This window comes from Electrona antarctica, assembly GCF_951216825.1.
Source record: "Electrona antarctica genome assembly, chromosome: 23".
NCBI lineage: Eukaryota > Metazoa > Chordata > Actinopteri > Myctophiformes > Myctophidae > Electrona > Electrona antarctica.
The window spans coordinates 871,305-888,182 of NC_136804.1; the positions used below are offsets into that span (position 1 = coordinate 871,305).

At 42.7% G+C, this 16,878-nt stretch overlaps 1 protein-coding gene across 1 annotated transcript in view; it reads right to left on the minus strand.

Annotated features, from left to right (window-relative positions):
• kiaa0930 overlaps positions 1 to 16,878 on the minus strand; it is a 108,076-nt gene that overhangs the window by 50,727 nt on the left and 40,471 nt on the right. The window contains exon 2 of the mRNA XM_079494676.1: positions 8,418 to 8,566. Within this exon, the coding sequence (XP_079350802.1) occupies positions 8,418 to 8,566 (149 nt within the window). The remainder of the gene's footprint in view (positions 1 to 8,417; positions 8,567 to 16,878) is intronic.

The window sequence follows — 16,878 nt, forward strand, 5'->3', positions numbered from 1 at the left end:
TATGCATGTAGATCCGCTATTTTCGCTTATTTTGGGCTTGTTTTCATATACCGGGTTGCTTATTTCTCTCGCAGAAACTGGCAACCCCACAATGATAGCCGTTAGCTACATTTAGCTAATATATTGATATCAATCCTGTAAGCTAAAACAAGTACATTATCGCGCTATATTACATATCGATGCGATCTGCGTTATTATGACCTTAATTTTCATGGCAGGTACATTCCAAAGCAACTAATAATAACCACGTTATGGTGACATAATGTTACAATGTTTACAATACATTCATTCGAGTCTTCTTCTTCTGCTATTGGAAATAGGAAGCCATTTCCGCATTTTCCATTGTTGTGGTCAACAGTGCCCCCAGCTGGAACATTAGCATGAATTAGCTTTAGGCGGACCAAAATAAACACACTTTTTACAAAATATCGTTGTTAATACTTCTTTCTGTGCTATTTCTGTTAGCCAGTTAGTAAAAGACTAGTATTATCTTCCAAAACGATTGTGTACAAAAAGGCGGATTTTAGCGGAATTTGCATACTATAGCAGGGAAGCCGTATGTCTAGTTAGCATTGGTTAACCCAATGGTTATAACATTAGACATAGTGACATGTTTAAGCATTTATTTCATATTTATATGTCGATATCAGCTCTGACATTTATTACAGACCTGCTCTAACATGACATGAATAATAATATAGCTTCAGATTATTTTAGACAGAAAAATAAAAAAGGACAAAGAAAATTGTTTTTCAGCTGTCCTCAACAATTGCCACCCCCGCGATGGCAGTCTCTATATCGCGTGTGGTCACATATATTCTTTCAGAAGACTTTTTTTTTTAATTTCGACGTCAGGTCTAAATGGGTGAATCCAGTGCAAAAGTTAAACCATGTCTGTGAATTATCTTTCACAATCGTCCTTATTCTAGTCTTTTCACAACCTGGTCATTGTGCCACTTGATTCCCATCATCCATGTTCTGGGAGGAATATTAGCCAGGAATAGGAAATCTACAAGGTCACAACTCCGCACAACGTAACGCGCTGTGAGCTTGTAGATTGCCTATTTCTGGTGAGGAGATTTGGTGTAGATGGAGCCAAGTTGCAGCCAACTCAGGTCCAGTTTACCAAGTCTAGTCTAGAGCAGGGGTTCTCAACGTTTTTGGCCGGGGACCCCCGGAAATGCTTTGGCAATGTCTCGGGACCCCCGCCCCCTCCCGACCCCCAATATAAATTGACTGCTACAATAAGTAACCTAAAACCATTTTGGGCGGGAACCCCTTTTGGTGTTTTAAGCATTGTTATAATTTAGCTATTGAAAAATAGCAGATCTACAAGCTCATAGCGCGCCACCGAGTGGCGCGCTACGAGCTTGTAGGTCTGCTATTTTTGAAAAATCGTGAAAATATATATATATATATATTTTTTTTTAAATAATTTGGGGACCCCCTAAAATAATTTGGCGACCCCCCGAGGGGTCGCGACCCACGGGTTGAGAACCCCTGGTCTAGAGGGTTAATTCTCTTTTGCAACCTGGACATTATTCCAGCCCAGACTCTATACTTAACCCATTTAGGCCTGACGTCGAAATTTAAAAAAAAATGTCTTCTAAATAAATACCTCATGTTTTCTCTATCATTGTTTCTCAATATTTTATATCAAGGACCCCAACAATTATATGTAATTGGCCTCCGACCCCCCCATCTGAAAATATGTTGTTCCAGTGTATTCAAAGCTTTGCACTGGATTTTCACGATTTTTCAATAATAGCAGACCTACAAGCTCGTAGCGCGCCACTCGGTGGCGCGCTATGAGCTTGTAGATCTGCTATTTTTCAATAGCTAAAGAATAACATAATGCTTAGTTAAAACACCAAAAGGGGATCCCGCCCAGAATGGGTTAAAAGCAGACCCACTCTCTCTCCCCATCTTCTGTTCTGAAGCTAAACTCTTTATTAAGGAGTGCTTCATGTTCCCACCGGCAGATCAGTTCCCATCTGCAGATAAGATCTCTCATTCTTCTTTCTGCCACTCATTAAATGTCTTCTTGTCCCTATTCTCTCCTGACGCTTATTACCGGTATGTCTCTCACACTACCGTGGCTTTGAGGATCACATGAATAATGCCTGAGAGTGCCTGAGTGGTTCAGCATATTCCTTCACTATCGATGGGAGCACACTCTGTGGTTGTAACTGTTAAAGGTGTAGTGAAATGAAAAATACGTTTTTCACACTTTTAGACCATATCCGTTGTCATCATATGGGCATACCTAACAATGGATGCCAAAAAAAAATGGGAAAATTCTCATTTTTGTGTGTTTTTATATCAAAAGAATATTTTTTATTACTTCCTGAAAACGAAAACGTGCTGCGTGATGACGTGTCGAGGCCAACATCGATAAAAGCCAATAAAAATGAAGCTCACCAGTTTAATTCCCCATATCTCCGCATCCGTCCAGCACAGGCTGCACAGCTGCTACTGATTACAGAAATCTTCCGTTTTTATTCCCATTCAAGATAACATCCAGAGAGTGTATTACTCGGTTTCAACTTAATCATCACGCAAAAAATGTATCTGAAAACATTATAGGGTAGAAATAAGCCACATTAAGAGTAAACTGGTAAAGGTTGCCGACTATCTGATTTGTAAACAAACATCCACACGCTGTCCTGCGTAGCATAGCTACCCGTCCCTAGCTACCGTCCCATCCCCTGAAGGGATGCAACGCTCTGATTGGTTCAGAAACTTCATAGCGGTGTTTCAACTTGAGACCGTCTGAAACTTCAAAATAAAATGTCCACCATTTCCGTTTCACTATGCCTTTAAGTCATTTTGGGCGGGAACCCCTGTTTGTGTTTTAAGCATTATGTTCTACTTTAGCTATTGAAAAATAGCAGATCTACAAGCTCATAGCGCGCCGGCCACCGAGTGGCGCGCTACACGCTTGTAGGTCTGCTATTTTTGAAAAGTCATGAAAAGCTGGCGCAAATCTTTGAATATATATTTCAGAGCGAACATTTTTTACTAAAATATTGGCTTCTGGGGGGTCCCTGGAACAACATATTTTCAGATGGGGGTCTGCGGCCAAATACAGATAATTCTGGGGGTCCTTGACATGAAAAAGGTTGATACACCACTGACATAGAAACATGGGTTTTTCAGAAAAGAATTAGGATTTAGAAGCCTTTTTTTTTAATCGACCTCAGTCCAAAATGGGTTAAGTCAGACTGGATTGTCAGCTAAATGCTTAACCCCTAAATACTTAAATTGCCGTCTGGGGTCCCCCAAGGGGCAAACACATCGGTATTGGCCGATTCTAGTTGTTTTTAGATTAATCGGCATCGGTTCGATTAATCAATCAGACCGATGAATTAACTGGTTCCGCACCGGAAAACGAGATTAATTCACCTTTGCAATAGATGCCATGCCGAGATTTGTTTTATTCCCCATAATCCAGGGGAAAAAAACAATTATTCTCCGGTCGGATAACCTCCCGACCTGACCTGTGAAACAGCTAGTGGATGTTTACCATTGTTTGAACCGGAAGTGGTTGTCGGCCCTTTTAGTAGTTTTTTCAAAAACGGCTGGCGCTGACGCGCTAGCGGCCACTACAGCGCTGGCGCTGAACCAGTTAATCGGTCTAATTAATCGGTCTGTCTTTACAGATAAACAAGCCCAAAGTAACAGCTTGAACAGATCTACAAGCTCACAATATTAAATATAAAAGGTATTAAAGTTAAATCTGACTTGCCTAAGCCTGCAGTGCAGACACCCTGTTACATGTATTTTTCAGAATGGACAACATTGTTATAATTTTTCAATACAGAATGAGATCATATCGATATCGGTAATATCGGTTATCGGCCAAAAGAGCAATTCATTATTTCGAAAATCGATATCGGCACATCCCTCACTCCTCTCCTTTCCCACTTCCTCCGTGCCACACAAATATCGAAACACCTCAACACCATGAAAAACCCTCTCTGTATCGTTGTTTCTCAATATTTTATATCAAGGACCCCAAAAATGATATGTAATTGACCCCCCCATCTGAAAATATGTTGTTCCAGTGACCCCCCGTAAGCAAAGATTTGAGTAAAAACGTTCTATTCAAAGCTTTGGACTACATTTTCACGATTTTTCAAAAATATCTGCTATTTTTCAATAGCTAAAGAATAACATAATGCTTAGTTAAAACACCAAAAGGGGCTCCGTGCCACACAAATATCGAAACACCTCAACACCATGAAAAACCCTCTACCGTTCCATGAATACAGCCGATCTACAAGCTCACAATGTACCGCGTTCAGAGCTTGTGAGCAGGTCAAGTCATACCTAAATACTACTACTAAATAGCTTGCGATGCCTCAAAATGTATTAAAGGCCTGATATGAGAACAAACAAAAAGAAACCCCATCTCGGACAGCAATGCTGCCTTCTTCTTCAGGGTAAAAAAGTATAGTATCACAGTAGTCTCTAAACTAAAAATCACACCCGTGTGAAGTGAGGGGCGCTCTTATCATCGTACATCATCATGACGTAAAATAGACACTAGTCTATTTGCTCAGACACTACGACGTAAAACTTTCCATTCATTGTCAATGGCAATGTGTAGGACAACGTTTGTGAACATACACCAGGGTTCCCCAATAGGCGGCCCGCGGGCCATTTGCGGCCCACGGAGCGCCCCCTTGTGGCCCCTGGAAGAATAAAAAAAAAAAAACTAAAAAAACTAAAATATAAAATGGCATTACATGGGGGTCAGTTAGCCTGGGTAAACCCACTCCCCCTGCTGGACAACATTTCATTCTGCCAGGAGGGTCTCCCCTCAGGCAGAATGCAAATCTGGCGAGGGGGAGGGGTTTACCCAGGCTAGGGGTCAGTAGCCTATGCATGTCAAACTGGGCATCCTTTTCAAATGGGGTCTTGCCCTGAAAATGAATTTTCAGGGCAAGACCTCGACCTTGTGCGTGCGGACTCGGCCCCCAGCCTAAAATATGGCCCTTGAGGAACCCTGACATACACTAAAAGCTGGATATAGCCCCTCAAAAAAGGAGTACATTTATCCCTGGCGGTGTTCCTAGTTTGGGCATTTTTTCAAAAATGTAAAAAAATGGATCTATAACCTCGACGCGTCATGATTTGTGAGCGTGTAGTTAGTAGATCTATTTCAGAATAGCTGAATTGTAAAATGAGGTTTAGCCCATTCTGGGCGGGAACCCCTTTTGGTGTTAGCATTATGTTATGCTTTAGCTATTGAAAAATAGCAGATCTACAAGCTCATAGCGCGCCACCGAGTGGCGCGCTACGAGCTTGTAGGTCTGCTATTTTTGAAAAATCGAAGAACGACTGACATTGAAACATAGCTTTTTCAGAAAATTGTCAGGATGTAGAAGACATTTTTAGAATCTGATCTCAGGTCAAAATGGGTGAGTCTGGTTTGACCTACCCCTCTTATTGCTATACCTAATTAACTAATTAATGTGCCAGCATTTTTCAAATGTTTAATTTGTCATTTTAATGCCAATAGAAAAATCCGCGATATACACACTATATCTCATTTTGACGGGGCAAGACTATAGTATTGGGACAATCAGTCCTGATGGTGGCGGTAACGTCACCATTTTGCCGATTCTGACCAAAGAGAGCGAGTGAACGATGACCACTTCCGGTTTGGATCAAAATATCCGGCAGTAGCTTTGCTACTGTGTTACACTCTCAGATGTCCGGAATGCTAAGCTATCATCGTATTTTTCATAACTAAGTCAAATTAAGCTCTAATCAAGCCCAAAACATCGCATTTTACGCAGCGATGCATGCGCGATCACGCGCGTGTGTGATCGACCGTGCACGCGCGGATTTTCGGCCGGTTTTAGGAAGATTACATCGGCCGTTAGCCAAATTAGCAAAAAAATGCTATATTTTGCGACAATAAGCTCCCGATTATTGGGAATCAATCGATTACGTCCATTACGTCACTGGCCATAAGGGATTTATTGATTTCATTACGTCAATTACGTCAGTGGCCATAAAGGGGTTAACCTACTGTACCACTCCCTATGGCAGCCAGCGGCCTATTCAAAGAACATTATGTTCCACGTCATGCACTGTGCAGTGTATCTGAAACCATGGCTCATAAAACCCAGCCGTGCACCCAATAGGACTAAACACTGTCGGATCTACTATATACAGTATATACGTACTTATTGAGTGGTGTAAACCACTCCTATGACTGGCTTTGTTAGTTTACGTGTCTGTCTGTCCGTCTGTCTGTCTGTGCTCAAAAAATGAGCATGGTTGCTACGGTCACCCAGTTCACCCGGGTGTGATTTCATTACGTCAGACATTACGTCAGACCACAGCTGATCAGTCTATATAAGACCTTACACCACTCAGTTCACACGGGTGTGATTATTGTACAGTACATACATGCATATACGGACAAGCACTTGTAGAGCTTGTAGATCTAACATTGCACGATACCAGTGTTGATTTCGTCGACTGAAACTAAGACGAAAAATGTTCGTCGACTACCTTTTTCCACTGACGAAAACTAAATGGAAACTAAATAAAAACTAAAGCTATGATGACTAAAACTAAGACTAAATATACTGACAATTTCGTCAACAGATAAAAACTAGAGCTGGGACTCGATTAAAATTTTTAATCTAATTAATTAGAAGCTTTGTGATTAATTAATCTCGATTAATCGCATTTTAATCGCATATCAATATTCAACCCGAGAACAGTGATAAACCTTTTTTTTCAAATGTTTTTTGGTATCCCAGTGAATCAATGAATAGTGACTACAGGATACCACTCATTTTCAACATTTTACTGTCATTAATATACCTTAGAGCTGTTAATAATAATAAATAATAAAAAAAGTCACCCCATTCTGTGTTGCCTAGAACTGGAGGTCTGAAAAAAAATCAGTGACGGTAACAAGTACATCTCAGTGACATCACAAAGCTGTACTTCATATTGTTACTGTTTTTTGTCAGACCTCCAGTTCTAGGCAACACAAAATGAGGTGACTTTTTATTATTTCCAGTTTTCCACACAACTCCATAGAAAAATGTTGAAAATGAGTGGTATTCCCCTTTAAGCAATACAACTTTTTTTTCAACAGATAAACAAGTGCAGCAAGTGCCTATATAAAGTGTCTATGAATACTCAAATGTGCTTTGCATGGTGGGGCATTATTAGGGGGGAAACACTTAAGACAAAGGAATAAAATAAAAAACGGTGGAATGAACTAGCAGGGGAATGCATTTCACATGGGGTTGGGGCAGACCATTGTCTGACCACGGACTTTCACACTTGCTGCTTCAGTATGTTTCCCATCGAGGACAGCTTGACAGCTTCGTGCTGTGATGAAATCTCCACGAGCCTCTGCAAGCCTCTACTCAGTGCGAGACATGCTAAGCTGAAGCAGCTAGCATGGAGCTAACATTGGTCATATGGCTTATGGATCCTTTCCCTCTGACATTGCACACAACCATGCTGCTATCCACGCGTCCATCCGATAGCTTTTAAATCTAAATGCCCCATCCACGGAGCAAAAGCGATATAAGCGGCTTCTTCATTCGATTCGTTTCTCGTTTTGGTGGTGTTGTTGTCTGATGGAGCTGTAGTGTAGAGTGAACTGGACTGCTGCTGCTGCGAGGGGGGGGGGGGCTGCTCCTCCCCCTGCAAGCAGTGCAAGGCATGCAGAGCCTATTCAGTACTAGAAATGCGCCCAGTGAGAAACGTTCCGCCGTGAAAAAAAAGGTGCGATTAAATGCGTTAATTTTTTTAACGCGTTAATTTTTCTGTAGTTAATTAATCTCAATTAACGCGTTAAAGTCCCGGCCCTAATAAAAACTAGACTAAAATGTTAGGAAGGGACTAGTGGACAAGAGATCCAGTAATGATCCAGTCATTTTACAATTAGTTGCATGCTGAAAAGAGCCGATCTACAAGCTCACAACGCGTCATTACGACGGCATCAAGGCCCGCCAAAATACATGTTGTTCGACTAAATCAACTGTAGATTTAGTCGACTAAAATCTTATGATATTTAGTCGACTAAAACTAGACTAACACTAAAACATTCCAGGCGACTAAAATGTGAATAAAGCTGAATGAAAATGATTCAAGAGACTAGTAAATGACTAAAACTAAAGTCAAAATCTGCTGCCGAAAACAACACTGCATGATACCGTTGTATAGCATATAAATTGGGCTCGAGTCTCAAATAGACTGAAAAAGAAAAACACATCCATACACAAAAAGATTAATGTAAAAGGTAATTGGACGGATAATCGATAAATAGATAATGGATAGTTGCAGCCCCGAGGACCCATGAGCAGTAAACCAATGACCCCCCCCCCCCCCCCCCCCCCCACCGAAGCCCCCACCCCCCCCCCCCAACTCACTTTCTTGCCCTCGGTGTTGTCTGCGCTGACGTAGGCGAGCTTCCTGCGCACGTAGAACAACATGTCGTCCTGCCGCGAGGACAACTTCTCCATGAAGTAGGTGGAGAACATCCACGTCCAGAACACGATGCGGTCGTCCTTGAAACAACCTGGGGAGCGCACGCACACACACACGCACACACACACGCACACGCGCACGCGCACGCAAACGCACACACACACACACACACACAAACGCACACACACACACACACACGCACACACACACACACACACACACACACACACACACACACACAATCATAACAATACATTAGTATCGTCACATTATCTCCATGAAGTAGGTGGAGAACATCCACGTCCAGAACACGATGCGGTCATCCTTGAAACAACCTGGGGAGCGCACGCACACACACACACACACACGCACACGCACACGCGCACACACACAATCATAACAATACATTAGTATCGTCACATTATCTCCATGAAGTAGGTGGAGAACATCCACGTCCAGAACACGATGCGGTCATCCTTGAAACACATACAAACACACACACACACACACACACACATTTCGATTTCTTTATTTGAATCCACAATTAATTTTACAAGGAAACAAATATAACGGGGTTGACAGTTCATGTTCACTTAAGGATACACATGGCACCTCCTCCTCCACACAGACAAACTGCCTATAACAGCCGAAACAGAACAGTATTTGGCAAGTTGTTTGGCTTTGCTTTTTGTCATGCCAGCTATTCTTCAGCTAGTTTATGCACATGGCCCAGGCTTCACACACACACACACACACACACGCGCACACACACACACACACACACACAACAATACATTAGTATCGTCACATTATCGATAAGAGGAACTCCGTTTCATATTGTCCACATCGCTCCCGGCCATAGCCCTATAGTACTCAACCTTCTTCTTCTTCTTCGGCCTGACCAAATTATACAAAGACAATAAGAACAATAGATCACATACAATCATCATGTGTGATGAGTACATGCCGCTCTATTATTATCTCTGTGTATTCCTTTTGTATTGTATATATGTATTATGTTTTGGTGTATTTATTGTATTTTAAACCTCTATTGTTCGTGAGTGTATGGCCCCTTAATTGATGTATTTGTATTGCTCTGGAGTGGATCTTCACATACAGCCTATTGGCTTATCAATTGATTGAATGACGACACCCAGTTATGTTCCACCTATTTAAGGATTTCAAGGCCTTACCCATGTGACTTGAGAAAGCCCGGAGGGGGCGAAACGTTGTTGTATTTATAGGTTGTAATAAAAAAATCACACCCGTGTGAACTGAGTGGTGCAAGGTCTTATATAGCCTGATCAGCTGTGGTCTGACGTAATGTCAGTGACCATAGTAACCATGCTCATTGTTTTAGGTACCACCTACAGGTACACGGGTACAGACAAAGCTGGTTGTTGGAGTGTTTTGCACCACTCAAAAAGACGGGGAGCAGATGTATCGTGTGCGGACATTCCACTTTTTTCTTCATTCAGTCATTTTCTGGGTCCAGCACCGTATTCTGAAACTGGGATGTGCATATAGTTTTCCTGCTTTACATATGATGAGTATTTAACCACTTAATTGACCCGCAGGTCTCTTGCGTTTTCTCTCTACACTTTCTTCTTTGGCTTCACTTTGTGAGCTAACTGAGCTTGTAGATCAGCTATTTTCACAGAACGTTATAAGGACACTATAGGCACGATATTGAAATTTTGGCTGATTTGGTGGTCAAATCGACCGATACCGATATTGCAAGTCTTTCTGTTTTCAGTAAGGTTTATCTTACACATTGATTCACTTCACAGTACACTACGTTCCAATTCCATGGATTTGTTTTGTCACTTTGCTACTCGTGACAAAACCAGGCACATACAATAACAACTGTGTGATTCTGGGTTTTGATTGATTGATTGATTGAAATATTTATTAACAGTTTGCAGAATTACAGTACATTTCAAGCACAAACTCAATACAAAGACTGTTAACTGTGAGTGGACGACCCAATTAAGCATTACACTTGTTTACAAGAGGGTCCACCATGTTCAATTCATCAAAACATTTAGAGACGTACAAATAGACACTTCTATATAGTCAAAGAACAGAACAGGAATTTATCATAGAGGTAAAAAGGGTGCAAATGCAGACTTCTAATCTAAAATACAGTATACTCTCTAATTACCTGATGCATTTAGGCCTTCTTCTGCACATACCTATTTAACCCATTTAGGCCTGACGTCGAAATTTAAAAAAATGTCTTCAAAATCATGACGGTTTGTTTCTGTATCAGTGGTGCTCAATATTTCATGTCACGGACCCCAAAAATTATATGTAATATGCCTCCGCCCCCCCCCCCATCTGAAAATATGTTGTTCCAGGGACCTCCCCAGAAGCAAAGATTTGAGTTAAAAATGTTCACTCTGTAATAATATATATTCAAAGATTTGAGGCACATTTTCACGATTTCTCAAAAATAGCAGACCTACAAGTTCATATGAACTTGTAGGTCTGCTATTTTTCAATAGCTAAAGTATAACAAAATGCTTTAAAACACCAAAAGGGGCTCCCGCTCAAAATGGGTTAAACAACGTAAATATAGTATTGTTACTCCCCAAGTTGTTGACTCTATGGAAAGCTTCTCCAGAAAACACGGACTGGAATCTGCAGCCTTCATCATCATCAACCCAGCAAGCCAAATGACGTCATGATGACGTCATGACGTCGGGATGACGTCCTCCCGTGACTCCGGTGACGTTCAGGACTAGGCCAGATCACAGCCCATACGGGGGTGATCTTTACGTTCAGGACTAGGCCAGATCACAGCTCATACGGGGATGATCTTTACGTTCAGGACTAGGCCAGATCACAGCCCATACGGGGGTGATCTTTACGTTCAGGACTAGGCCAGATCACAGCCCATACGGGGGTGATCTTTACGTTCAGGACTAGGCCAGATCACAGCCCATACGGGGGTGATCTTTACGTTCAGGACTAGGCCAGATCACAGCCCATACGGGGATGATCTTTACGTTCAGGACTAGGCCAGATCACAGCCCATACGGGGGTGATCTTTACGTTCAGGACTAGGCCAGATCACAGCCCATACGGGGGTGATCTTTACGTTCAGGACTAGGCCAGATCACAGCCCATACGGGGATGATCTTTACGTTCAGGACTAGGCCAGATCACAGCCCATACGGGGGTGATCTTTACGTTCAGGACTAGGCCAGATCACAGCCCATACGGGGATGATCTTTACGTTCAGGACTAGGCCAGATCGCAGCCCATACGGGGGTGATCTTTACGTTCAGGACTAGGCCAGATCACAGCCCATACGGGGGTGATCTTTACGTTCAGGACTAGGCCAGATCACAGCCCATACGGGGGTGATCTTTACGTTCAGGACTAGGCCAGATCACAGCCCATACGGGGATGATCTTCACAAAATTTCCAGGACGTCTTCACCATTTAAGTGGATGACTTAAGTGGATCTGGCCTCGATCTGACTCTCTGTGATTCATCCAGGGACGTCCGTCTTAGTGGGCAGAATGTATGTTGGTTGAAATCGGGTGATATTCTGGGCCAGATGTGACTAGTCTTGGTTTGACTTGATCTGGCCCCAATAGAGACGTCACTAATTCGTCCAGGTCCTGACCTTGCTGGGAAAGGCCTGTTCATGAAATAAAATATAGGCTGAAAAACCAATATATTATTCTGATATCGGTGTGACATTATATAAGGCCGATATCGCCTACGTGGATATGATGACCGATTAATCGTGCACCCCTGGACACTACTAGGGTTAAAACCCTGGGGATCAGGAGGGGGGTTAGCGTGCCTGAGAGAGCCATCCTCATAAGGGTCATCTCTCATTCCACACAATAGCATCCTTTTTGCACGGTTGCCGGGCAACAGTTGCCGTGCGGCCAGTGTCTGGACTGTAGAAGGTAAGGAGGACCCCGAAGTGCTGTGGTGCAGGTACGCACGCACGCACTCATACACGCACGCACGCACGCACACACGCACACACGCACACACACACACCATCCTAATTATTTCTCCTGCGATGTTATATTAATACGTTAATACGTCATAAAAGCACTATTTGCAACATTTCATTACAATAACATCGTAATGGTGCGAAAAAGTATGGTGTTATTTAATTTAACAATTCACAACATAAAAAAATTGAGAGAATATGTATTTTAGAGAAGGGGTTCTCAACGTTTTTGGCTGGGGACCCCCGGAAATGCTTTGGCAATGTCTCGGGACCCCCTGCTACAATAACCTTAATAATAGAGACAATACACCATAAATAAATACTGAAACCAGATATAATCATTAGGGAAGGTTTATGCATGTACTATGTGTACTATATGTAAACTTTTCATTTCCATTTTCCAGCCATTCCAACAAAAAAAAAAAGATCTTATAAATAATAATAATAAATAATAATAATATAAAATAATTTGGGGACCCCCCAAAATAATTTGGCGACCCCCCAAGGGGTCGCGACCCACGAGTTGAGAACCCCTGTATTAGAGTATGCATTAGAGCGTGACTGAATTTTATTTACCATCTACCGTATGCATAATTTATTAGATATTGCGCTGACAGATATTGTTGCAGATCTAAACAGGCCAAATAATAATAATGCTAATAAAAAAACAAACAGAGACATAATAATGCCTATCTTATGCTCTGCGGTACGGTGTAGTCGCACCGGAAATGGCCGATCCACAAACTCACGACACGTCGCCTGCGCCATACGCTGAGAGCTTGTAGATCGGCTATTCCCACAGCCGCGAGCGACACCGTCGCTTAGCGAAGTATAATTGGGGCTTAATGTGCTGCGCTATGCTGCAGTATTACTGCAGTTAAATCAGTGTATCACCAACCCCCTGCTTAATAGCATCATAGGATATAGTGATATCGTGTGTTTGGCTGGGCAGCTGTAGCAGCTTCTCACAACTAAGAACATTCCATTCGTTTCCCAACATGCCTGTTGCTTGCTTCCACTGTTTAGTGTGATATCTGACAACGATATAGAGCACCGAAGTCCTGACGTCACTGTCAGTAGAGGGCGTCAATCCACAGGTTCGTCTACTTTTTATTGTCTCCACCAGGCCGAAGGCATGGGGAGAGAGTATGTTTTGCACTCCGTCCGTGTGTGTGTGTGTGTGTCCGTCCGTCCGTGTGTGTGTCCTTCCGTCCGTCTGTTACCAGCTAATCTCCGGCACCGTTAACCCGGTCGATGCCAAACTTTGCACACACACTCCCTGGATGCCAACGATGAACCTCTGCCCCACATTTTCCAGAACGGCCTGTTATAGCGCCACCATGAGGCAGCTTTTCACATGTTTTACCTAAAACTGCACCGATCTGCGTGAAACGTTGCATGCACACTCCCTAGAGGCCAAGGACAAACCTTTGACCTGCATTTTCCGCATCTGCCTTTTATAGCGCCACCAGGAGGACTTTTGTAAAACACATTTTTTGATATTACTCCTCCAGATTCTGTCCAAAAATCTCACAAATCGTTACACAGTATCTCTATGGTCATGTGCGCAAGTCGGATCTGTCCGATATTTCATATTCCATCCTAATTGGCTATAATTGGCTTTCACAGTTTGCAAGATTGCCCCGTTTTGAACAAAAGCCTCAAATCATGAACGCAGCGTGCAATTTACGTGAAATCTTTCACACATTTTCTTACTAGGCTGAGGAATATATCCCACCCTTTTCACATTTGCCTGTTATAGCGCCACCAACAGGTTGATTTTTGCAAAACAATTTTTTTGAACAAAATGCCTCAAATCATCCAATTGCCATCAAAGGCGTATGAAGAAATGGCACCCTTTTCACTTTGGCCTATTATAGCGCCACCAGGAGGCCACAACCTGACCTGCCCTGGTGGAGACCTGTGCCCCGAGGGGCACTTTTTCTAGTTTGCATTGTAATCTCCATAGGGGGATTTTAGATAGAAAAATAAACCGATCACCCCAGCCTTTTCACTCATATGGATATGAAGCATCGACTGAAGGTGGAAATGTACAAATATACCCAAAGAGTAACAAAAAAGCGTTAGAAACGAGTGAAACAACCCAGAGACTACATTTCCGGTATAGGCGGGTGGCTGCATCTGCCCATCGTACAACAGAAACTGAATGTTAATTACGTTTATTTTTATATTATTGATTTAATGTCTCGTGGTTAGTACGAGTCGAGTCACCACCAGCTGAGCTTACGTCAACGAGGAATCTCAGGAACGCAATGTGTTGACAGCTGGGCGTGACGTATATTAGCAGTGACATTGCCTTCATATGTAGTTTCAAGGCTTTTGCGGCCACATTAATTCCATTTTCTCCAGAAACTGGCTGTATCAAATATGAATGGACATCATTAACGACGCACAGCCACTCCCCTGACAGAAAGGCCGGGGTGGTCGGTTTATTTTTCAAACACAGTTCTTATATGAAGCGACCTAAAATCGCCCTATGGGGATCTCAATGCAACTAAAAAAATCACACCCGTGTGAACTGAGTGGTGTAAGGTTTTATATAGCATGATCAGCTGTGGTCTGACGTAATGTCTGACGTAATGAAATAAGGTAAGGTATTATGTAGCCTGATCAGCTCTGATCTGACGTAATGAAATCACACCCGGATGTGATTTCACAACTGGCTTTTTCTGCGCAGAGAAAATGACCACGGTTGCTACGGTCATCCAGTTCACCCGGGTGTGATTTAATTACGTCAGAAATTATTTTGAACAACCATGGTCATTTTTTTATGCACACAAAAGCCAGTTGTAGGAGTGGTTTACACCACTCAAAAATACATGGACCTGTGTATTGGCGCCCTCTACTGAAAGTGACGTCAGACTTTGGTGCTCTATACCAGGGGTTCTCAACGTTTTTGGCCGGGGACCCCCGGAAATGCTTTGGCAACGTCTCGGGACCCCCGCCCCGCCCCCTCCCGACCCCCAATATAAATTGACTGCTACAATAACCTTAAACCATTTTGGGCGGGAACCCCTTTTGGTGTTTTAAGCATTGTTATAATTTAGCTATTGAAAAATAGCAGATCTACAAGCTCATAGCGCGCCACCGAGTGGCGCGCTACGAGCTTGTAGGTCTGCTATTTTTGAAAAATCGTGAAAATAAAATTTAAAAAAAATATTTTTTTTTTTTTTTTTGGAAAATAATTTGGGGACCCCCTAAAATAATTTGGCGACCCCCCGAGGGGTCGCGACCCACGGGTTGAGAACCCCTGCTCTATACAACGTTTTTAATGTGCTGCATAATGGATTTCGAATATCCCAAGTTTTGCTGCTGCCACTCGACGTTCCTAATCTGAACAATTCAACGTTGAACTACATTATGTCGTTGCGGTCGGGTAAGAAACCTTGTATCTCCATATTTCACATTTTAATTTTGTAAATTGATGTCTTCGCTATTCTAAAAATGTTTTTGATATAATGATAAAAAAAAGAAACGGTTGTGGACATACAAGGTTTGCGATACACGACAATATTAGTCTTCATTGAGTAGAGATCAGATTGTATTCTGCCATCTCAGTACATTTTAATTCCATATTCGGAATTATATTTATGAGAACAAAAAAATAGGTAAAGCCTTTCTAATCTCTTTCACGTCACTCATCATGATATTGATGAACTTGATCGGTCCAGCAGTTTGCGAGATTGGTCCAAACACATGCACCTCACTCCAACCTGCTTATAGATCAGGGGTGGGCAACTTTGACGATGGAGAGGGCCACTATATCTCCACACTCACTCCCTATAGGGCCATACATTAGCCTACTGTCGTCGCAAAAATAGCCGATCTACAAGCTCAAAACGCGTCGCGCTGCGACGCGTTTTGAGCTTGTAGATCGGCTATTTTTGCTATATTCGAATTGAAATGTTGAATTATTTTTTACTATTTTTTAATTGGAATCCTGAAAATTAACATTTTTATGTAATTTCAAATGCCTTTTAATTATACTTGTGTGAAGCAATGAGCTACTAATTTAGACAGTATCCTGACATTAACCTGAGGGCCACATTAAGTGAAGGTGGGGGCCGCATGTGGCCCCCGGGCCGCCAGTTGCCCACCCCTGTTATAGATGAAAGTCCCCGTGCATGCGTGCGTGCGTGCGTGCGTGCGTGCGTGCGTGCGTGCGTGCGTGCCTGCCTGCCTGCCTGCCTGCCTGCCTGCCTGCCTGCCTGCAGGTTTCAGTATTTGTCAGGTGTAAGAAGGGGTGCTCCAAGGATAAAAGGCCAAGGCTGCTAACCACAGAGGTCTAATGAGAGTTCCCATGCTGCAAGGTAAAGGTCACAGGTTCAGCTCTTCCTGCAGCCGAAGCCGTGTCATTTTGAAGTAACCTTTGTGAGAGAGACAGGAGACCAGCCACCTGC